This window comes from Ochotona curzoniae, unplaced genomic scaffold, assembly GCF_017591425.1.
Source record: "Ochotona curzoniae isolate NIBS_2020 unplaced genomic scaffold, NIBS_Ocur_1.0 contig_1942, whole genome shotgun sequence".
NCBI lineage: Eukaryota > Metazoa > Chordata > Mammalia > Lagomorpha > Ochotonidae > Ochotona > Ochotona curzoniae.
The window spans coordinates 138,148-161,783 of NW_024465266.1; the positions used below are offsets into that span (position 1 = coordinate 138,148).

Below are 23,636 nucleotides of genomic sequence, written 5' to 3' on the forward strand. Positions count from 1 at the left end.
AAACTTAAGGGATTTTTCCTGTCAGTTGTTGCCTAATACACAAACATAATATTTTTTACATAATTTTAAAAAATATTGATTGATTTAAGTTAAAGGACAGCTTTACAGAGAGAAAGACAGAGAGAAAGATTTTTCCATCTGTTGTTTTACTCCTCAAATGACACTATGGGCAGTGCTGAGCTGATCAGAAATCAGGAACCACAAACCGCTTTGCGTCTTCCATGTGGGTGCCGGATTCTAATGCTTTGACCATCCTCTATTGCATTACCAGGTGACAGGCAGTGAGCTGGATGGGAAATAGAGCTGTCTGGTCACAAAATATCACCCATATGAGATGCTGGCACTTGCATATGCAGAATTAGCAAAGTGAGCCATCCGATTATTTGGATGGCTCACCAATTTTTTTTTTTTACATTTTATTCTATTTATTTTACCATGGTATCAATACCTGTTTTATATGCTCTTTTATTTTATTTTAAAATTTTTAAAATTTGTTATTATTATTATCATTTTATGATACAGTTCCATAGGCACCTGGGCTTTTCCTTATCCCCTGCTCAATTCTTCCCCTGAGTTCCTCTATATCTTTATTAAACTATAGTTCTTCATACACAGTCATTGTCCATCATTGTGGGCATGGACAATGACAGAGAGCCCAGCAACTTATTGTGAAAATACAGTAAACAGTTTCATTGGGGGGTCCATCTTTAGTGTGGAAGTAGAAATGCATACTACATTGTATTCTCACATCTGGATATGATAGTCTCAAGTTCACTGTTACTGTACATCCGCTTAAATGAAAAGTCATAATACAAAATCAACAATAGGAAGAATAATAGAAATTTATAATGCCATGAAGTTAAATAACATGTTACTGGATATGACAGTCTCCATTACACAGCTACTATACATCCCCTTAAATGAAAAGCCACAAAACAAATCAACAACAGGAAGAAAAAAGAAATTAATAACACCATGAAGTTAAATAACATCCTACTGAAATACTAACGTGTCACTGAATAAATAAAAAAGAAAATCAAGAACCTTCCTGAAGAAAATGATGCTTCTGTATGATCTATGAGTCATTGAATAATTTACTCAGAAGAAAGTGTTTGGAAGAGATGAAGCTAACAAAAACATCAAAATCCATGAGATAGTTTCTGCTGATTTTGTTGGTGAAATGTGTCTCTTCTAGACAACAAATAGATGAGTTTTGTTTTTAATACAGTCTACTAATCTATGATGTTTGATTGAACTCAAGCAATTTGCATTCAGGGTTAATATGTATGGTGGTACTTTGGTTCTGTCATTTTAGGAACGGGTTGTTCATTGGTTTAGTCTTCTGTTGTCATTTGACTGGGATGTTCTTTCCATTTGCCTTTGGTTTTGGTAGGTGCTATTCCTCTTCTCTGTCAAGAGAACATCTTGAAGTATCATATGTAGGGTAGGTTTAAAAGGGGCAAATTCTATGAACTTTTCTTCACTGTGGAAAAATTTTATTTCATTTTCAAAGACAAAGGAAAGCTTTGCTGGGTACATTATCCTGGCCTGACAATTTTTTCTTTTAGAATCTGGAATATGTCACTCCGTTCTCTTCTTGCCTGTAGAGTTTCATGTGAGAGATCTCCTGTGAGTTTAATTGACATTCCTTTATATGTCAATTGATTTTTCACGTGCACATTTAAGGATCTTTTCCTTATGTTCAACTGAAGAGAGCTTGATGATCATGTGTCTTGGTGAAGATCGCTTTTGATCAAGCCTGTTGGGAATTCTGTGCCCGTCCTGGATGTTGTTTCCCAATTCTTTTTCCAGATTAAGGAAATATTTTTTTATTATTTCATTAAATATATTTGCAAACTCAGGTTCTCTTTCTGCACCTTCTGGGACTCCCATAACTCTTAGATTTGGCCTCTTAATAGTGCCTTTCAATTCTTGAATACATTTTTTTTTTGGTGTGGGGGTTCTGGTCGAGCTCTGCTTTCATTTTTGCTTGTTTTCTCCTTGTGACAGGAAATACCTTCCAATTCTGAGTAAGATTGCAGAGACAACAGTGCAACCTCAGTAGGATATCACAGCAGGAGAGAATGGTGAGCCAGGAGCTGGTGCTATGGAGGCCATGGTGGAAATCTGACATAAGAACCCAGACCTGGAAACTGCTGGAGCAAGTGGCACAATTGGCTGTAAGCAAAGAACTGTGTACCAACTGTAATAATTAAACTCAAACTTCAGATCTGTGGGTCACACAGCTTAGATACATGCCCCAGGGTGAAGAATCTGATAACTAGAAGTACAATGGCCAAGAACTAAAGAAGATACAGAGGCAAAATAAATATGGCTGAAGACTTCCCCGAAAAGGAACAGAATTCTATGCCAACCCCAGAGTTAACTGAGGAAGTCTTCGAGAAAATGGGAGACACAGAATTCAGAGAACTCATTGTAAAGTTTCTGATCAAAAGTGAGAAGCACATGCAAGAGTTCAAAGAATTTAAGGAATATGTTACACAAGAAATAGCAGCAATAAAGCATATGAAGGCTGATATATCCGAAATTAAGAACACAGTAGAGCAAATTAAAAGTTCAGTGGAGAGGTTGTAAAATAGAATGAAGCAAGCAGGAAAAAGAATCTCAGAATTGGAAGATATTTCCTGTCACCTGGGGGATACATCTTATTTTTAATATTTTTGCATAGTTTGAGGAAGGAATGCATACATGGGTACTTGATTACGGTGTGAGGATCAGGCAAGGGGGAAAGTAGGTGGCACACATGTTTCAGTCTTTTCTTTTTCTGCTGTGTTTCACTAAGGATAGGTGGGAGAGGGCTGCTCCTAGCTGTCAAACTACATCAGCATCCAGGGATGAGATATAGTACCCTGATGATGTCTAAGAGACCCAGATGTTGGGAAGAGTGTCTCAAGGGTGTTGCTTGAGTGGTACTAATTGCCCAGAGATGTTGTTAGTTTCATTGCCCCAGTGTTGAGTTGAGAAATCTCTCCAAGATCTACTGGTTGATGAATTTTATCATTTTTTAAAAAAGATTTATTTCTTTTTATTACAAGTCAGATATACAGAGAGGAGGAGAGGCAGAGAGGAAGATCTTCCACCCAATGATTCACTCCTGAAGTGAGAGCACTGGCCTGTCCTGTGCCGATCCGGAGCCAGGAGCCAGGAACTTCCTCCAGGTCTTCCAGACGAGTGCAAGATCACAAAGCATCAGGCAGTCCTTGACTGCTTTCCCAGGCCACAAGCAGGGAGCTGGACGGGAAGTGGACCTGCCCGGATGAGAACCAGCACCCATATGGGATCCTTGAACATTCAAGAAAAGGACTTTAGCTGCTAGGCCACCGCCGCCAGGCCCACAAATTCTATCTTAATGCAACCACAAAGACAGGAACATGCTGCAAAAGCTTGGGCATGACAATTGTCCAACCTGTTCTGCTTTAAGTCCTTTGATGAGCCAGTCAACATCCACAGATGGCCTAGATGAGCTGGTTGTCTTCTATCCTGTGTATATCAGGGTATGCTGTCCATTACATGGACATCAGCACCTGAGGAGGCTTAGTCCTAATACTTGTATTCCAAGGCCAGACCATACATCCTGTGATTTTTCCCATTTGCCAGGGTGTGAGTCCAGAACTGCAGTTGTGTAGTCCCTCAAGAAACATCACCTGGGCTGACCTCAGACTTGACTTTTTGTGTGTCAACCAGTGCAGGGTCAAATTCAGTCCGTCACCTGCATTAGTCCAAGCACACACCTATGGATGCAACTGCCTGGTTAGTTCTGCCTCAACTCCATATCTCACAAGAACTGACAAGTACTACAAATCAGCCTTGCCAGACTGCCAGACCTGGCGCTCATGCACAAGAATAGGTGCTGAGACCTAGTGGGAGTGGTCCTCATTAATCCTCAATGTTCTCAGTGTTTGCGTGTGTCAGCCTCTGTATACTAGTTTGGCCCAGCCTATAACCCATCGGGCTCTTGTGCACACCCATGGGTATTGCTGCTTAGCTCAACCTGATCCAGTCCTTAGAGATGCTGATAGGTACTACTGTTTTGCCCAGCCTGACCATTCTCCCACCCTGGTTCTTGTGTTCCTCAGTGATAAGTACAATTTAGCAGGAAGTACCCACCATTCCTCTTCCAGCATGTTCCAGTCCAAGATCTTGCACCTTTTTGGGGGTACTCTTGACAAGTTTGACATAACTCACATCCAGTCCTGGCACTTGCCAGTGGGCAGTGGATGATGCTATTTAGCCTGTCCCTGTTCCCTATACAGGTAGATGTCTTGGCCTGACCCAGACTTACCCAACTACACTGGTCAGGACCGTGAAATGTCTCAGAAATCATTCCTTCCATGCCAAACATGTCCTCAGCAGCTCTCACTACAATACATCTCCAGACACCTTCCCCAGGCAATTTTCCCCAGTCAAACACACTCCACCCAGTGCATGAAGGCAGCATGGCATGTTCTGGCCCAAAGAGTCCTGCCTTACCCACTGATCTTAAAGAAAAAAAAAGAGAATAATTGTCCTAGCTAGGCTGTAATTACAACTTGTGAACATGAAATCCAGAATCAGTGCATTCTCCTGAGTTGAACATAGCTGCAATCTTCCCTGGCATTTGTGTGACCTGGGTCTGGGCAAGGCCAGACTGGGCTAGACTCCAGCACTCACTAGTGCTCCTGAGAGTCAGGGTGGGTGTAGAAGAGGCTGGGCTAGGTCTCAGCTCCCACTGAACCATGTGAGACCTATGTCTGGACACAGACCAGGTGTGGTTGGGCTGCAACACCCAACAGTAAGAACCAGAAAGGATTTGGGCTGATTAGGCAAGGACACAGTTCCTGCCAGGACAATAGGCGGACAGATTCAACCAGGTCTAAGGACCCATCAGTATGTGCAAGATCTTCCATTGGGAGGGGACTGGATAGAGGAGCTTGGCCTTTTGTCAGGTTACAGTCCCTGAAGGTAAGTAAGTGCAAGAACCAAGGCAAAGTGCACCCCAAACTAGTTACGTTACAGTACCAATAGACATAGATGTGGTCCAGATCAGGGGGGTTGTCAGGCTGGGCCAGTGGATAACATCTACTGGCAGATCCAAGAACCAGGATGGGGTGTGGAAGGGACCAAGTCATGCTGCAATACCTGCCAATCCACATTGTATCTTGAATGGGTGGCTGACTATGAAAAGCTAAGCTACAGCATCAACCAGTACAAGCTGGAACTGGGAGTAGTTTGGATCGAACTAGGCTGAAGCACCAACGGGTGGATGCTGAGGAGAGATGAGACATTTCATTCTGGGGGCAGTGGATGCCAGGCATGAGTCTCAGGAATGAAGGGTCCCTTGGGCCCACCTGCAAAGTGGATGCTGGATCCATGAGCCCAAGCTGTAGGAGATCTAAAGGAGCTGGACTCTCCTAGCCCAGGTCACTGCGCTCGCCTGCATGGTGGATTCCAGTTCCATGAGCTGCAGGAATGGGCATACAGGTGGGTCGTGGGTAGCATGGCCTGAGGCTTTGGCCCCACCTCTATGGTGGGTGTCAGGTCTGAGAGCCCCAGGGCTGGGGGTTCAGTGGGTCCCAGGGCACATGATTCAGGGCCTTTGGCCCACTTGCACAATGGGTGTTGGGTCTGAGACTCCAGGGGTAGGGACCCACAGGGATCTGGGTATCCTGGACCAGAACACTGAGTCCTACAGAGAGGTGGATGCTGGGTCTGTCTGCCCTGGTGGTAGGGGTCTGGAGGGGCCTGGGTTTCTTGGTCCAAGTCACTGGGCCTGCCTGTGTGGTGGACTCCGGGTCCACAAGCCCTGGGGTTGGGGGTGTCCAGTGGGTTCCAGGTGGCATGGCCCAGCCCCTTGAACCTGCCTACATTGTGGGTGCTGCATCTGTGAACACCTGGGGTATGGCATCCTGAGGGGCCTGGGTCTCCTGGCCCAGGTGGGAACACCTGTGTGGTGGGTGCTGGATCAATGAGCCTCCAGGTCATGGGACTTGCCTGCAAGGTAGGCTCCAGGTCTGTGAGACACAGGAGTGGTGATTTCAGTGGGGCCCAGGTTGCATGGACCAGGGCCTTTTGCCTGCCTGTGTGATAGGTGCTGCATTTCTGAGCTCTAGGGCTGAGGGTTCTGGCAAGGCCTGGGTCTCCTGGGCCAGGTCCTCATATCCACCTGCAATATGGATGCTGGATCTATGAGTCCCAGGGTTCGGGGTTTCAGAAGGGTCCTGGGTACCTTGATCTAGGTTACTGTGCCTGCCTGCATTGTGTGTGACAGGTTTGTGAGCCTTAGGGGTAGGGTGTCCGGCAGGGTCCAGGTCTCATGGTCCAGGTCCTTGGATCTGCCTGGAAAGTGGGTGCTGGATCTATGAGTCCTGGGGCCCCAAGTTTCAGCTTGGCCCTGGTCACCTGTCTCAGGTCCAAGAGTCTACCTAAAGGAACTGGTCCTCCTCAATGTAAAGGATGGAGTGCTGGGTGGCAGAACATGGTATATCTAGAGGACATGACAGCCCATTGGGACCTATACAGCACATCAGGTATCATAGCAAAGAATGGAGAACAGAGTATATGGACAACTACAGCAGGCAAATGAGAGCAAATATCTGGGCTAATGGAGAATATAACATTGATTATGTCAGCCATTGGCATTATCAAGGATTCCCTATTCATGGATCTGCAAGATTAACAGCATTTCAGAACTATCACTTCCAACTAGGCAGAACCCTCAGAGCATGTGTCATGTTGTGACTCTGGAATGATATCGGGTGGCCTTTCTCCATCCTTGGGTACTGGGATCATTGGGAGGCTAGCTATGGGATATCCCCTCATCTCTCCTCTCACCCCCAGAAATAGGAAGAAGAAGTAGAGAGCTTAGAAACAATGATCATATCACTTCTCCCCAGCCCTAGATCCTTCCCATCCTAATCAACATTATAAGCATCATCTAAAATCATAATGAAAACTAAAATAATAATTATAATAATAATAATAATAAGAAGAAGAAGTAACTATGCTGGCTTACTGATGTAATGAACACAATTTAGAACTAACCAAGCCCAAAATACCCATCACATATTGGCGTTTTTTCTCCCAACTTTGTAACACTTGCTTAGGTACAAGGCAATCTAGACACTTGCCTACAGATGTGCATGCTTTCTTTTTTTAAGTTTTATTTATTTATTTGAAAAGCAGAGTTACAAAGACAAGGAGAAACACAGGGAGATCTTCCATCCACTGGTTCATTTCCCCTAAATGGCTAAACTCACAGAGCTATGTGGTCTGAAGAAAGGAACCAATAGCTTCCTCTGGCTATTCCATGTGAGTGCAGGTGCCCAAGCACTTGAGTTATCCTTTCTGCTTTCCCAGGCCATTAGCAGGAACTGGATTGCAAGTAGAGCAGCCAGGACTTGAACAGGTGCCTATATGGATGTCAGCATTGTGTGTCTGCCCTGCAAATGACATCTATGCCAGCTGGATGACAGTACTAACCCTGGCTATTATGTTTACAGGGTGGGTTTTACAGATGAGGGAGGGAGAGAGAAACACACACATGCAAACACACACACACACACACACACACACACACACACACACAAAGAGAGAGAGAGAGAGAGAGAGAGAGAGAGAGAGAGATTGAGAGAGAATGTCTTGCACCAACAAGTTCTCTCCCCAAATAACTGCAACAGCCTGGATTGGGCCAATAGAAAGCCAGGAGCCAAGATCTGTTTCATTTCTCCCATGTGTTGGCAGAGGCCTAGCTATCAGGAACATGTTTTGCTACTATTCCATGGTGAGAAAATAGGAAGAAGTATTGGAAGTGGAGTAGCTGGGATTGCATCCAGTTCTCATAGGACATTTCCAGTGCACTGCAATTCAATCCCCACTGGTAAGTTCTTATACAACTTCTATTAGTATTTCTAGACTGTGAGCACAAGAGAAATCATTTTGGACTAAGGAATGGAGATCTAGATCTTGTGAGGTCTCAGTATCCCATTGGTTTCCCAGCTGTACCACCTGATGAAAGGCTGGGACAGGCCTAAGGTGACTCAGCTTCTGGAAGGTTCAGACAGATGGGGCTCCTCTATCAACAGGATCCAAAGAATCCTGGAGGAATGGTTATGGTTCAAGGGTAAGGTCCAGGTCAGTGAGCCACCTCAGATTTAAACCTTGCCACAAAGTCTGTTTTCATTCACCACATACCAGGATAACTTTGATCATGGGATGACTCATGGCCGTTCTAATGATTCAGAATGGGCACACTGCCCATAGGAGGACCCAAGAGCCCTGCCTGGAGACCACTTCCTAGGAGAGGTGAGGGGGAGCTAGTCTGTGAAAACTCAGTGGCCTTTCCAAGACTTCCAAGAACTAGAGGGTGGCTTCAATTTAGTGCACAGTCATCAACTACCTGTTTCTGTGGTTTGTGTTGGAGTGCCAGGAGCTGGGAGAGGGAGGAAGAAGGACATTAACTTAAAACCAGTGGAGAACCTCTCTTAGTTAAGGAATATGCTACTAGAGGGACCAATAAGATGCAGCTTGGGAAGCTCCTGGCCAGGTGTTGCACAAATCATCTAGGAAATTGGGGCAGAGCAGCAGGGATACTCTGGACATATGTCCAGACAGGAGCTATTCTATGGGCTGCTAGCTTGAGGTTGTCCCCCTCTGCAGTCAAGGCCAGGTGGCTTCGGTCAGTGGTAGCAGCTCATGGGTGGCCAGGGGAACTTGCTGGATGTGCTAGGCCAGAGATGACTGCGAGCTGCTGGAATCTGGGCTGGGCTTTGGATGTGTCCTGCCTGGGCACTTGGGCCTGCCCCTAGCCTGCCTGCTGCATCCCCCTCAATAGGCAGGGACTGCTCCCAGATCTTGCCACCTGCTGCCACCTCCAACCAAAGTGCATGAGGAAGGAACACGTGGGTATTCCCTTAATTCTCATGCCATGGATTTCTTTTATTTTCAAGTGTTACCCAAGAAGCATGAGTTCATTGACACTGGGATTCCTCATGTGGCCATGTTGGAAGAGGTCAAGCTTAGTTGCCCATGGCTACAGTGATGCTTGGAGGTGAAGATGCTAGAGCTTCATGATTCATTTTGGTTTCTGTGTGTAACTAGTGAAGGCAGTGCATTTTGTCTTTGAAACTGAATCCTGAGCCACTCCAACTGCAGGGGTAAACAATCTTGGGTGACAACCTCCATTTTTTCAGTGATTTCAAAAGAACATCTGGCCTCTTAGTCAGTTGCATTCCCTAGTATTAACAGCCAGGAATGAGCTTCAGGAATGGTTTATTGGCACCTGCACCATCTTGGGTCAGGCTGGGCTTGCAAGCAGGAGCCTCCATCCTATCTGCTGCTTTCGGCTGGTGGCAGGGAGTGCAGCCTAGACTCCCAACATAGATCCCAGTACCTGACTATGTGTATTGTAACGGTGGACAGGTCACATTAGGCTGGGCCATGACACTAACCAGCAAACAAGAGGACCAGGTCTGGGAGTAGATTCTGTGGGGGATATGTAGGCCTAACCTTGTGGAAGTACAACTTACCCTGATTAGCTTAAATGTTGGGGTTTGATGGGCTGAGTTAGGTAACCCACTGTCTTTCGCAGGTACTATTGCTAGGAACAGGCTGGGCAGGTCGTGGCTGCAACACCCACATGTGTACCTTAAAACAGGGTGTGGGGAAGGTTGTGCCACAATTCCACCAACTCATACAAAGGCTGAGATGGAGGGGTGAGGCTACGCCCGGTAAAACACAGCACCCACTGCCATGTAAGATATCTTTGTCTGGGAGTTGGCTAAATGGGGGAACTTGGGAAACTCCCCTTGTGGGTCATAACTCGCACTGGTGAGCACTAGGTGCTGGGCAGGCTGAGCAAGGTAGCTCCAATTGTTTCCTAATGTAAAGGGTTGCTTTGGAAGGAGGCAGACCAGGCAGGGCTGAGCAGACCTTAGCCCACTGGCAAGTGCAGAAACCAGGATGAAGTTCAGGTCATACCAGACTAGGATATCACATCTACTGGTTTACATGAGCCAGGGATGCGAGCAGACTGAGCAGGTCCAGGTGGCAGCACCCACCAATGAGATTTGGGACTGTGGGCAGTCTGGGTCAGGCCAGACTGCAGCATCCAAAGGCAAAACCAACAAAGGTGAAGGGCTACGCCAAGCTTGGTTAGAGCCAGCACTGGCATTCATGAGATCTATGGCTGGGAACAGGCCTGGTTGGGGAGTTAAAGGGATGCCATAGTGCTGGGGTCCATGAAGTAGGTGTGGATGACACAAAGGTGTGAAGATATCAGCTCCACTGTTTGGCAGGGCCTGGGAAAGCTTCCAGCTGTTTGGCAGGGCCTGGCAGATTTCTCTCTGGCCACCTTTGATGCAGTTTCACCCGCTGGTTGCATAGAGACTCAAGCACCCCAGGAAGAATTCTGTGATCTGTTGAGGCATTGTTGTTTGCCCCTGTGAAATGGTTTATGCAACCGATGTGAGCTTGAGAGTTAATGCTGCTGATAATGTCTTGGTGAACGGTTCTTTGACAATTTACTCACAGGAGTACAATTAAGCCTGTGCCATTTTGGGCACCTTATTGGGTACTTAACCTTTGCCTCAGAATTTGGCCCAGACAAGTAGCACACCTTCTGGAAAAGGGCTTGATAAATATCCTAAATATTAATGCAAGTGATGGGAGTGAGAGCTGAAACTGCTATGACAATATATAGTTACTGTTATCTCAAAGGCTAGCCTGTCTTTGCAATTTCTTTGGAGCATGGAAAATGTAACTGTTTTAGCCACTTTTATAATTTTTACCTAGAGGAATTAAGGATGCTTTTATTAAAGAAAGATGCTTCTAATTATTGTTTCATTGTTCATGGGGTTGTAGAGACTATAGTTGTAGGGGGATTTAACATTTGAAACTTTTGTCTTGGATTTTTACATTTTTCCCTTGTAACCTATTTTTTCCATTAAATAATGGGTTAATTGTAGAAATAGAAATGTGGTAGGAATGTATTACTAATTAGCAGATAATCACATGTGCCTTAGCCTTAAGTCCTGGCTGTTGCTCCAAGGCTACTGTTTTTTTTTTTTTTTTTTTTTTTTTTTTATTGTTGCTTACACTGTATTGTGTAGTACAGTTTTATAGGCGCTGGGGATTCCCCCCACCCCTCCCCATACCCCTCCCCCCATGGTGGATTCCTCCACCTTGCTGCATATCCATAGTTCAAGTTCAGTTGAGATTCATTGCTTGCAAACACATGCCTAGCATAAAGTTCAGCGTCTTATTGTCCAGATAAGTTCAGTGGCCTCCTGGGGAGACCTTCTATGGTCTGAAGATAGGTCTAACAGAGTAAAGATCCGGTCGGTTAAAAGCCCCAACAAGGCCTCAGTATCAATATACAACATTATGGAATTAATTGACATAGTATTGGGTAAACAATATGTTAAAAATAATGCAAGTTCCATTCTTCGAAACATCTGTGTTGAGACAGCATCAATGACACGTTCAAAAAATAACAAACAACCAAACAATAAATTACAGGTTAAATCAAGGCGAACATGTGGTATCTAATCTTTTGGGATTCACTCATTTCCCTTAGCATTATAGTTTCCAGTTGTGCCCATTTAGCCACAAAGAACTGCATTTTGTTTTTTTTAACATAGCTGAGTAGTATTCCATGGAGTAGATGAACCAAAGCTTTCTTATCCAATCTTCTATTGATGGGCATTTCGGTTGCTTCCATGTTTTTGCAATTACTGATTGTGCTGCAATGAACATAGGGATGCATGTTGGTTTGTCGTAAAACAGGTGTTTTGGATATATTCCTAGGAGTGCTATTGCTGGGTCATATGGCATGCAGATTCCGAGTTGTTTGAGTGTTCTCCAGACTGATTTCCATAAAGGCTGTACCAATTTGCAGCTCCACCAGCAGTGGAGTAGGGTTCCCTTTTCCCCGCATCCTCGCCAGCAAGCGTCGTTGGTGTTCTTGTTTATGTGGGCCAATCTTACTGGTGTTAGGTGGTACCTCATCGATGTTTTAATTTGGATTTCCCTTATTGCTAGGGAGCTGGAACATTTTTTCATATGTTTGTTTGCCATTTGGACTTGCTCCTTTGTGAAATGTTTGCCCATTTCCCTTGCCCATTTCTTGAGTGGCTTGTTTGTTTTGGTTTTTTGGTTGTTTTGAAGTTCTTTGTATATCCTGGAAATTAGCCCCCTATCGCCTATATCGTGTGCAAAGATCTTCTCCCACTCTGTGGGTTGCTTTTTTACTTTGTTGATTGTTTCCCTTGCTGTACAGAAGCTTCTTAGTTTGATGAGGTCCCATTTGTTTATTCTGTTCTCAACTGCTATTGCTTTTGGTGTCCTTCTTAGAAAGTCGGAACCTACTCCTAGGTCTTGCAGTGTATTTCCTACATTTTCTTGCAAGAGTTTGAAGGTTTCTGGATGTAGGTTTAGGTCTTTTATCCATGTAGATTGGATCTTAGTGTATGGTGATAGATGTGGGTCTATCCTTTTGTTTCTACAGGCTATCAGCCAGTTGTCCCAACAACATTTACTAAAGAGGCCTTCCCACTTGCTTGAGCTATCATTGGTCTTTTTGTCAAAGATTAATTGGCTGTATTTGTGTGGGTTCCCTTTTGGTGCTTCTATTCTATTCCATTGATCTTCTTTTCTGTCTTTGTGCCAGTACCAGGCTGTTTTGATAACCACTGCTCTATAGTATGTCCAGAGGTCCGGGATTGTGATTCCCCCTGCTAATCTCTTATTTTTCAGGATGGCTCTAGCTATTCGTGGTTTTTTGTGTTTCCAGATGAACTTTTGAATCATTGTATCCAGTTCCGTGAAGAATGTTTTGGGCAATTTGACTGGAATTGCGTTGAAAATGTATATTGCTTGTGGTAGTATAGACATTTTAATGATATTGATTTTGCCTATCCAGGAGCACGGGATGTTATTCCATCTTTTGAGGTCTTGTTCAATTTCCTTTTTAAATAGTTTGTAGTTTTCTTCGAATAGGTCTCCTACGCTTTTGGTTAGATTTATTCCCAAATACTTCATACTTCTCTCTGCTATTTTGAATGGTATCCTGTTGGTTAGATCTTCTTCCATCTTGGTGTTATTTGCGTACACTATGGCTGTTGATTTTCGTTCGTTAATTTTGTACCCTGCCACTCTGCCAAACTCTCGTATAAGTTCTAGCAGTTTCTGTATTGAGTCTCTTGGTTTTTCTATGTATAGGATTATGTCATCTGCATATAGTGAAAGCTTGACTTCTTCGTTTCCTATACGTATGCCTTTGATTTCTTTTTCTTGTCTTATGGCCTCTGCAAGTACCTCTAGGACTATGTTGAATAGCAGTGGTGATAGCGGGCACCCTTGTCTTGTTCCAGATCTCAGTGGGAAGGGTTCTAGCTTTTCTCCATTCAGTATGATACTGGTGTTGGGTTTTTCATAAATTGCTTTAATTATGTTGTGGATTTTCCCATCTATGCCTACTTTGGCCAGAGTTTTTAGCATGAAGAGGTGTTGGATTTTGTCGAAAGCTTTTTCTGCATCTATTGAAACTATTATGTGGTTCTTGTTTTGCAGTTTTTGGATATGGTTTATAACATTTATGGATTTCCGAATGTTGAACCATCCCTGCATTCCAGGGATCAATCCTACTTGATCCGGATGAATGATCTGTCTGATGATTTTTTGAATTCTATTGGCTAGGATTTTGTTGAGAATTTTAGCATCAATGTTCATCAGAGAGATAGGTCTGTAGTTTTCCTTCTCTGATGGTTCTCTGTCCGGTTTTGGGATTAAGGTGATGTTGGCTTCATAGAATGAGTTTGGGAGGGTTGCTTCCTCCTCTATTGTTTTGAAGAGCTTGTAGAGGATTGGGGTTAGTTCTGTTCGGAATGTTTTGTAGAATTCTGTAGTGAAGCCGTCTGGGCCTGGGCTTTTTTTCGTTGGGAGATCCTTGATGACTGTTTCAATCTCTACCTCGGTTATGGGTTTATTTAATTCTGCAGTTGCCTCCGGACTGAGTTTTGGTAAGTGGTGGGAGTCCAAGAACTTTTCTATTTCTTGGTGGTCCTCAAATTTGTGGGAGTACAGTTCTTTGTAGTAATTTCTAATTATTTTCTTAATGATTGCAGTGTCTGTTGTTATGTTGCCTTTTTCATCTTTAATGCTATTGATTCTCACTTTCTCTTGTTTTTTTTTGGTCAATCGGGCCAGTGGAGTGTCTATTTTGTTTATTTTCTCAAAAAACCAACTTTTTGATTTGTTGATTTTATGTATAGTTTTTTTGATTTCTATTTGGTTTATCTCCTCCCTTGTTTTGATGATTTCTTGTTTCCTATTGTGCGTGGGACTCTTCTGCTGCTGTTTTTCCAGATCCTGGAGGTGTGTGGTTAGTTCCTGTATTTGGCGTCTTTCTTGGGCCTTGACATGCGCTCCGATTGCAATGAATCTACCTCTTAGCACTGCTTTGGCGGTGTCCCACAAGTTTTGGAATGTTGTATCAGAGTTTTCGTTGGTTTCCATGAATTTTTTGATCTCATCTTTAATTTCTTCTCTGACCCATTGTTCGTTTAATAGCATATTGTTCAATTTCCAAGAGTGCCTATACTTCCTGGGGAGTTTTGAGTTGTTGATTTCCAGTTTCATCCCATGGTGGTCTGAGAGGGTACATGGTATGATACTAATGTTTTGGAAGTTGTTTAGATTCGCTTTATGTCCTATCATGTGATCGATTCTGGAGAAGGTGCCATGCACCGCTGAGAAGAATGTATAGTCTGTGGCCTTAGGATAAAAAGTTCTATATATGTCTACTAAGTCTAGTTGTTCTATTGTTTGTGTGAGCTCTGTTGTTTCTTTGTTGAGTTTTTGTTTCGTGGACCGGTCCATTGTTGTTAGAGGTGTGTTGAGATCGCCTACAAGAATTGTGCGGGTGTCTATGTCTTCCTTTAAGTCTGTAAGTAATTGCTTTACGTAACTAGGTGCATTAAGATTCGGTGCATAAACATTAATGATGGTGATTGCTTCTTGATGGATCATTCCTTTCACCAGTATAAAATGGCCTTCCCTGTCTCTTTTGATATTAGTTAGAATGAAATCTATTTCATCTGAAATTAGGATAGCTACCCCAGCTTTTTTTTCTCGTCTATTGGCGTGAAATATCTTTTTCCATCCCTTCACTTTCAGTTTCTTTGCATCCTTTCTGGTTAGATGCGTTTCTTGTAGGCAACAGATGGTTGGGTCTTGTTTGATGATCCATTCTATTAATCTCTGTCTTTTGATTGGTGAATTTAGACCATTTGTGTTGAGAGTTAAAATTGAGAGTTTGCAATTTTGCCCTGCCATGTGATTGTGTTGTGTGTGTGTTGTTGCCAATGTAGTTGTCTTGTTTGTGCAGCTTTTAGTTTGGAGACCTTCTTATTTGCCAGCTTTGTTTGTGATTTGCCTCCTTTTTGTCCGGGACTAGTGCATTTCTAAGGAGACTTTGCAGAGCTGGTTTTGTGTAGACATATTCTTCTAGTTTTTCTTTGCTATTGAAGTATCTGATTTCGTTCTCATATACAAATGAGATCTTTGCTGGGTAGATTATTTTTGGTTGACAGTTGTTTTGTTTCAGGACTTGGAAGATCTTTGTCCATTCTCTCCTTGCTTGTAGGGTCTCTTCGGAGAAGTCAGCAGTGATTCTGATGGGTTTTCCCCTGTATGTGATCTTTTCTCTACTTCGTGCTTGTCTCAGGATTCCTTCTTTGTCTTCATTGGAGTAGAACCTGAGCACCGTGTGTCTGGGTGAGGATCTCTTTGGATCATGTCTGTTGGGAGTTCTCTGTCCATCCTGTATGCGGGGTGGATTCGTGTTCCAAGTGTTTTGGAAGTTTTCCTGTATAATTTCATCAAGCACTGCTTGCATCCCAGATTCTCTTTCTACTCCCTCAGGGAGGCCGATGATCCGAATATTCAGTTTTCTAAGGTAATCCTTCATCTCTTGCATCATTTTATTAGTTTTGCTGAGGTTTGTCTCCAGCTGTTTAATTCGCTGGGCACTTTCATTTTGTGTGTCTTCTGTTTCAGAGATCCTTTCCTCTGCCGCATTTATTCTGTTGATGAGGCTTTCAATCTTATTCTCTTGGGCATCCAGTTTGGTTTTGATTTGTTGTATTTCGGTGATTATGCGGTTCTGGTAGTCTTCCAGCTTTGTGTCCACGTCTCTGAGAAATTTTAGCATTATTTTCATCAATTCCTTTGCTGGTAACACGTCCATGTCTTCATCTCGCATCGCCGATATTGATAATGGCTTTTGGCCCATGTTTGGTGGGGTGCTGGCTCTTTCATCTGGAGCACAGCTCTTTCTGGTGGTTTTTCCCATTGCGTTGGTGTATTCTGGTGGGGCAAATGAACCCGTGTGTTGAGGGGCTGTCAGGTGCTTTCCTGTAGAGATTGGAGCCTGCAGGCGTGGTGTTGCCGGGCGTGGTAATTTTCAAGGCACCGTTGGTGCGTTCTCAGGGCCCGGGGCTGAAGAGCACCACCTTGGGGGCCCAGTGGATTCCAGGCACACTCTGGGCACCTCTTCAACAGGTGTGACACCCCAGGGCGTGGAGGGATGGAGGCGCTCTCTGGGTGTGCCCCCTGCACGGGAATCCACAGGACTTAGAAGGTTTTATGTGCTTTCTCCCTGCGTTCTCCGTGTCAGGGACTGCAAGGTTTTTCAGAGCCCACCTGGTGTGTCTCCCACACACGGGACTGTGGGTGAGGCACTTTCCAGGCGTGGCTCTTGTGCAGTGAATCCACCACTCGTGGTGTGTGGGTGTTCAGAGCCCCTGCTCCTGTGTGGCTCTCTCACACCGGCCCTTAGCGGGGGAGTGGCCCAGGCGCCCTGTTATTATTTCACGGCAGGTTCGCACCGTGTCAGTGTGATGCAGGAGTTTTCAGAGCTCTCCTGGTGGGTTGCCCACGCTCAGAACTGCGGGGTGGGAGGCGAGGGGTGAGCAGTTCACCCTATGGGAGTGGTACCTGCGTGTCGGGGACACACAGCGCTACACTTCCCAAGTCTCAAAGCTCTCCCGACATCTGACACCTGCGCTGTGAAGGCGGCTGCTGCAGGCGGGGCCGCCTAGTCCGCTCGGCTGCTGCAGGCGGGGCCGCCTAATCCGCTCGGCTGCTGCAGGCGGGGCCGCCTAGTCCGCTCGGCGCAGCGACCAGGGTCTTCCCGATGTTATCGCGCTTCCACCAGGCAGGATGTGGAGGACTCCAGATCCTCACCAGCAGCCTCTGCGCACTGAGACGCACTGGCCCCCTCAGTGTAGGAACATCCGAGGCGCCTTCCTGGTGCCCCCTCAGCCACCAACACCACTGTGCGTAGTTTCCAAGGCATAAACCCGACAGCTTCAGTCTCTCTGCCCCGCGTTCTCAGAGGCTGGACCCTCAGTAGGGGGTCAAGGAATGCGGAGGCTACCACGTCAACCCCCCGGCTCACCAAACGTCCGGCCGCTGCAGTCTGCCTCCGCCTCCCGCCGGCGACGGTCCGCCCGATCTCCCCGCCTCCGGGTTGTCCGCGTCTCCCGTCAGGCCGCTTTCAAAAGTGACTCAGCAGGTCTGGAGTGGGATGTCGGTTTCTCTACCTTTGCCCTGCTCCGTTCTCGCTGTTCTTCCGAGTTGTGTGGATCTTTTTGGCTCCACACAGTCCCAGGGAGCCTCACGGACCTCTCCCTGCGATTCCCTGCTGTTCCACTTTGCTGCTTCTGTAACTTTCTATCCCTCTTTCACTGGACGCTCTCTCACAGCCCCAAGGCTACTGTTGAAGAATGAATAATGGCTTGCTTTGAAGAATATGAATACAGCATTTTGCAGAATTATCTTTAGAGGTACCTGTATAGCAATGACGTGCAGACGGAATGACCAAATGTCTGTGCATGCCCCCTTAGTCTTGAAGTAAAAAATGGAACAATTAGTTGTTTGTGTAGAAGCTTGTGATGTGTCTGAGTAAATAAAAAAGGACATCTTCTTGAGCTCTTGTGAGAGTGACAGTGTCTGTATCTTCCTTTATCACCGACTCCACGCACCTTTCCTGAGCTTCAAAGTTGGGTAGAGCTGGTCTCTGGCACCATAGCTTGGTTGTGGTTCCCACTAGTGAGTGCAAGGGCCAGAGTATGGACTGCTATCTGGTCTGGACATGACTGCAGTGTCCCTCTGTACAGGGGTGGACTGGGTATGGAGTATGTCAGATTGAGCTAAACTCCAGCACCCATGAGTACTCATGAGAACCAAGGTAGGTGTAGGACAGGCTGGGAGAGGTCCTGCCCCTACTGAGCCATGAGTGAGTTGTATCTGTGTGTGGACCAGGCTTAGCTGGGCTGTAGCAACCAACACCAAGAACCAGAATGGTTAAGGGTCAGCCAGGAAAGGTCACTGTTCCTGCTAGGACAGTAAGTGAACTGGGTAGGGCTGTGCCATGGACCCACCAGTGTGTGTGAGTTCTGGCATTGGGAGAGGTTCTGATGGAGGAGTTTGGGGAATCCTCTGTTGGGACACAGTCCCTGCAGGTGAGTGCAAGAACCACAATAGGGAGCAGTCCAGACCAGCCCAGGATACTGTACCTACCTGCATACATTTGGCACAGGCCTGGAGTGAGCCAGGCTGGGCCAGTTCATATCACCTACTGGCAAATCTGAGTACCAGAATGATGTGTAGGTCAGGCCAGTTCAGGCTACAACACAAGCCAGTTTACATGAGGGCCACCAGTTCTGGGGGCTTGCCTGGGTTGGGCTAGCCTTTAGCCCCTAACAGCATGAGCTGGAATTGGGGGTAGGCTGGACCAAGCCATGCTACAACACCCACTGGCAAGATGGCAGGATGGCCTGGGGCAGTGCCTAATTAGCACATGTGAGACCCAAGGGAGAGGGGCAAACCTGGTAGAAGGGTAGCTGGGGGCTTCCCTGCCGGACCACCACTCTCAAGAGAAAGCATGAGAGCTGGGATGGAGGCAGACCATGCTGGGCAGGGATAAATATCTGTTGGCCTGCATGTGAGTGTGTCATAAGAAAGCCTGGCTGGGTTGACTGTACCTACTGGTGCATGCATAAGCTGGAGAGGGTGTGGGTTGATTTGGCTTTGCCACAGCATCAGCTAGCAGATGCTGGCACAGAGGGCAAATTCTTTTTTTTTTTTTATTCTTAAATATGGTTTAATACTCTTCTCCATTTCTGTACATCACAACACCAAGATTTTGCTGCTTAGGATCTCTCTGCCGAGGCTATAGAGAATTCAAAGGCTATGGTTTTCACCCCCTTATTTCTGTGTTTGTAAGTATAAGTGTAATACATATCAGTATATATTGATACACACATCAATATATAATGCAATATATATCACTGAAGAGAACACATTGATTAAAGAAATACAAAATTTGGCATCATTTCCAAACTTAAATAGTAAAAATAAAAACTACAAAAGGAGCTGCATACCCTAAATGTATCATGTGAAACAACAAGCATATTTAAAAATGTAAATTTACATCCAATTTCTCTGGTCTTGTCATATCACATTAGACTCATTTACAATGGCAAAACCCTAAAGGTACTGTTGTGAAGAGAGCACATTTGCTCGCTCTTGGTTGTTCTGCAAATAAACAGCAGAGCCCAAAGCAAAAGCCGGTGAAGCCTCCCATGCTGGTGAACACCAAAGAGTCGACTCTTCTTGCTGGGGGTTGAGACAACAGGTTACGCATCAACAAGTCATTTGGACCTCTGAATACAGTGTGAGAACCACAAGCTTTACATTTAAGACATACTCCTTTCATTCAAGTGAAACAGGATTATTGGAACGGTAGGAAGGTCTGTAACCTGGGAACAAAGAGATGGTTCAGACCAATAAAGCTACAAGTGACTGAGTCAAGTCAGTGAAGAACAGCAGTCAGGCACTATAGTGTTAAGAGTACCCAATTTGAAAAACCAAATGCACCCCATGACCCTAATCAGTGTGGGAGTAATACCAACTGACTTATAAAACCTTTGGTCCTTTGGTACACTTTTATTCCCCATTGCTATTTCTGGGCACATCCCGTATGTTCTGTTTGCTGTGACCACCTCAAGCATGCCATGACCTTGCTTGGTAGCTGGGGTTAAGTCCTACTGACAGTCCAGCTGTGAAACATAAGCTTCAGGGTTTCAGGTCAATTTCTGGATCTAACATAGTTAAGTCCATGGCCAGAAGCTGTGTCCCATCCCTTCCCGCCCCTCCCGACCCACCCCACTCTCATAATTTCTCCTGTGAGGTGCTTGTAAAGTCCCACATTTGAAACAGCTGCTCCAACCCCACCAGGAGGTCAGGGGCTTATAATTACATGCACAGTCATACATGTCTGTCGTTCCTGTGAAAAAATCTTGCAGATCATTTAAAATCAAAACATTCACATAATCTCATGCCATCCAACACAAGGAGAACACAACCACCTCCCTTTTACCGAGGATAGACCCAAGCAAAATAAACTTTAAATTTCTTTGCTTCCACTGAAATTGCATTTATTTCTCCCAATCCCAGCAACAGCACAGAAGCCCCATCATATCCACCTCCGACTGGTTTCTAGTAGGCTAAGATTAGGGGACCTTTGTCAAAGCAACTGATACAAGAGGCTCCGAAATGCTGTGCCCAAACAAGTCTGCCAAATACATGGAAGTAAAGAGTGCACTGGTCCAAGTGCTTTAGTCAGTTTGACCTGGCAATGCAATTTGCATCCTTGAAACGGGTCTGGAAGGGAAAGGAAGAGTGTCAGGGAGTGAGATTGACATTGCCTCCTATTAGCTCACCCTTTCAACATTAAACAGAGACCAAGAGAGAAATGGTTCCAACATTTCACCACATGTATTTCTTCTGATGCAGTCTAAGCTGAGAATGCCATGTAAATGGGTCACTGCGAAATGCAGCAGTTTAATTTTTCTCCAATCAAAATAAGAAACAAACCAGTATGATCTCACTTCTATTAACTTTTGAAGGTTTACAGCAGTTAAAGTATTTTTGCTTCTACGTATGAAGGTTAAAAAAATCATTTTTTTTCATAAAATACAAGAGCAACCAATTTCACCATCGAGTAAAAGTAAAAACTGGAATTCTTTTAAATAGTCCAAGTGGCATTTAGGAACTTAGTTGTAGGCTGCTGCGCTGATACCATGACAAACCAAAGTGTAGGGTTGGGCCTGGTTTTGTTTTGGTTTTCTTTTCAATATCCAATGCTCATGGATTCAGTTCTGGAAATGTTCCAATTGTAAGGCAGGGATCTGTTTGGATTCCACCACAGGTATGCTCCTTGGGTTGGATGCTGGAGGGTGAGGCACGTTTTGCCGGACCCATGTCGACTACCTAGTAGTCATCAAGGTCAAAGAATTCATCGTCTCCTCCTTGGTATTCCATTCCCTGGAAATCTACTCGGTACCGTAGGATGCCCCCAGTTCCACCAAATCCTTTCACAAACTGAGATCCTTCTTGTGACTTATCTGTGACAATTTCCAATGTAGCTCCAAATTTCTTATAGTTGTCAGCAAACCATTCCAACAGTGGCATGCTCTCAATCAGCTCATGTTCCTGTCCTGTCTCTTTGTCTGTGAAATGAGATTTATCCTTTTCTTGTTCTGGGGTTAGATAAAGAATTTTCTCCTCTTCTGTGCCTTGACAATGAAGAATGTATCTCATTATATCCAAATTTTCATAGACTATTAGAATTTCTACAGCTCCCATCTCCAAAGCTTTTAGTGTATCTTCAACTCCAAAACAGTACTTGCCCGTGTCTTGGCTGATTTCATCAAAGTATCGCCCTATTAATTTCTTCTCTTGAATGAATTTCACGTTGGAGAGGACTTCAGTAGATAACTCAATAGCTTGGTTGAATCCATTTTCACCACCATAGGATATATCAACTAATTTTAAAACTTTTGATTGCAACCTCTGATCAAACATATCAGATTGGCTTAGTTCAGTTTTAAAGTCAGCTGATCCAGCTAAAACGAGACCAGCCACGTTCACTTTGTCCCCAGAGATAAACAGCTGCACAGCAGTCTCTGCTACTTTCCGAACATAGTTATGTCGTTTTTCCATTCTTAAACGGGCAAAACGCAAGGCTGACTGACCTCCTCTGCCGTGTTTCTTTGGGAGATCCATAGTGAATTTGTGCAGGACTTCTCTTGTATTTCCCTGGAGTGTGCCAAAAAGGGCACCACTACCATCTATTACAATGAAGCCAAATTTGCTATCATCCGAAAGTAGTGCTGTAAGAGCCTCTGTATGGAATTTGTTGTCACACAAATATAATGATGTATTAATTGGTTTGAAAGGTTCAAAGTCTATGTTGACTTTCTTTTCCTTTCCTTCTTCTGTTACAATTGTTCCACAGTAAACAACCAAACCATTTGGAGGTACTTTGTTATAAAGTTTGAGTCTTTGTTGTACGGATGTAATGGCTCCCAGGACTGAAAGGCGGTTTACTCGGGACTTAATGTTAGATGCAGTTCCAAACTCATCTGCTAACATTTTTGCCACTCGGAAAATCTGGTCTTTGGGAGGAATGATCAATGATATCATGCTGGTGCCATTGCCGCGGGCCGCCTCCAAGCTCTTAATGAGCTTCTTGATCTTCCAGATTTCCACGTTCCTGTCGGCAGCACTGGGGTCGTCCGCCATCTTCTCGCCTCCTCCTCCCTAAGGGCCCAGTCCTGGGCGGCAGCGGCTGCTCCTCCCCGGCGGCGGCTCCGCGGCCCAGAGGGCAAATTCTATCAAGCTAAACTGCATAACCACCGGGAGAGTGCAAGATCTGGGAATGGGAATGGGCCCATTAGGGAAACTGTGAGTACTTCCTTCTTGGGTTGCCACTCTGACTGGTGAGCATGAGAACCAGGACCAGGTGCAGGCATGGTTAGATAGAGAGTGGCACCCACCAGCACCAGGGTGGACTGGATAGTGGACTGGTTAGTTTGAACTAGAATTCAATGTCCATTGACATGCACAAGAGCTGAATGGGATATGGGACAGACTGGACCAGTCTACTGTACATGTTGGCAAGCATGAGACCCGGTGGGGGGCGGTGGTTGGGACTGGTGGGCATTTTGGGAGGGTTGCTCCCACTAGCATGCAGCTTCCATTGATTTGTGTGAAGGCTGAGTGTGTGGTAAGCAGGATCAGTCGGGCTGAGCTACAATGTCCATTGCTTTGTGTAGAAGACAGGGCTGTGGACAGAACTGACCCAGTACTTGCAAGTACCATTGTGTGTGTTGGCTGATTTGGATGATGACTTGTGCTGCACCCTGTATTGGAAAGCACACACAAGAATCAGGTCTGGAATCACCTCAGATGAATTTTTTTGTGGGTCTCCTTCCCACAGCTGATCCGCTGGACTCATAATTCCTACCATGAAGAGAACTAAAAGTTCCATGGTCTGATCATTGGAGTACATGTTTCAGAGCTGGGGCTCTTCGGTGGCTTAGACAGAGCAGTGGGCAGCATATACAGGTTTGTGTGCAGGATATGGCAGTACATTGGACCCTGCAAAGAAACCTGATACCATAACAGAGGATGGAGGACAGAGAAAAATGGATGAGCTACCACAGTCAAGTGTTGGTGATGATTATCTGGCTAAACAGAGACTCTAAGGTGGACTACGTCAATCAGTGGAT

The 23,636-nt window shown here is 45.1% G+C and overlaps 1 protein-coding gene across 1 annotated transcript; it reads right to left on the minus strand.

Annotated features, from left to right (window-relative positions):
- Positions 1 to 20,481: 20,481 nt before the first annotated feature.
- Positions 20,482 to 22,716, minus strand: LOC121149257 (eukaryotic peptide chain release factor subunit 1-like). The gene has a single exon (XM_040969762.1). It carries the CDS (start codon positions 22,645 to 22,647, stop codon positions 21,334 to 21,336), a length of 1,314 nt encoding a protein of 437 aa, XP_040825696.1. The 5' UTR covers positions 22,648 to 22,716; the 3' UTR covers positions 20,482 to 21,333.
- Between the last annotated feature and the right edge of the window lie 920 nt (positions 22,717 to 23,636).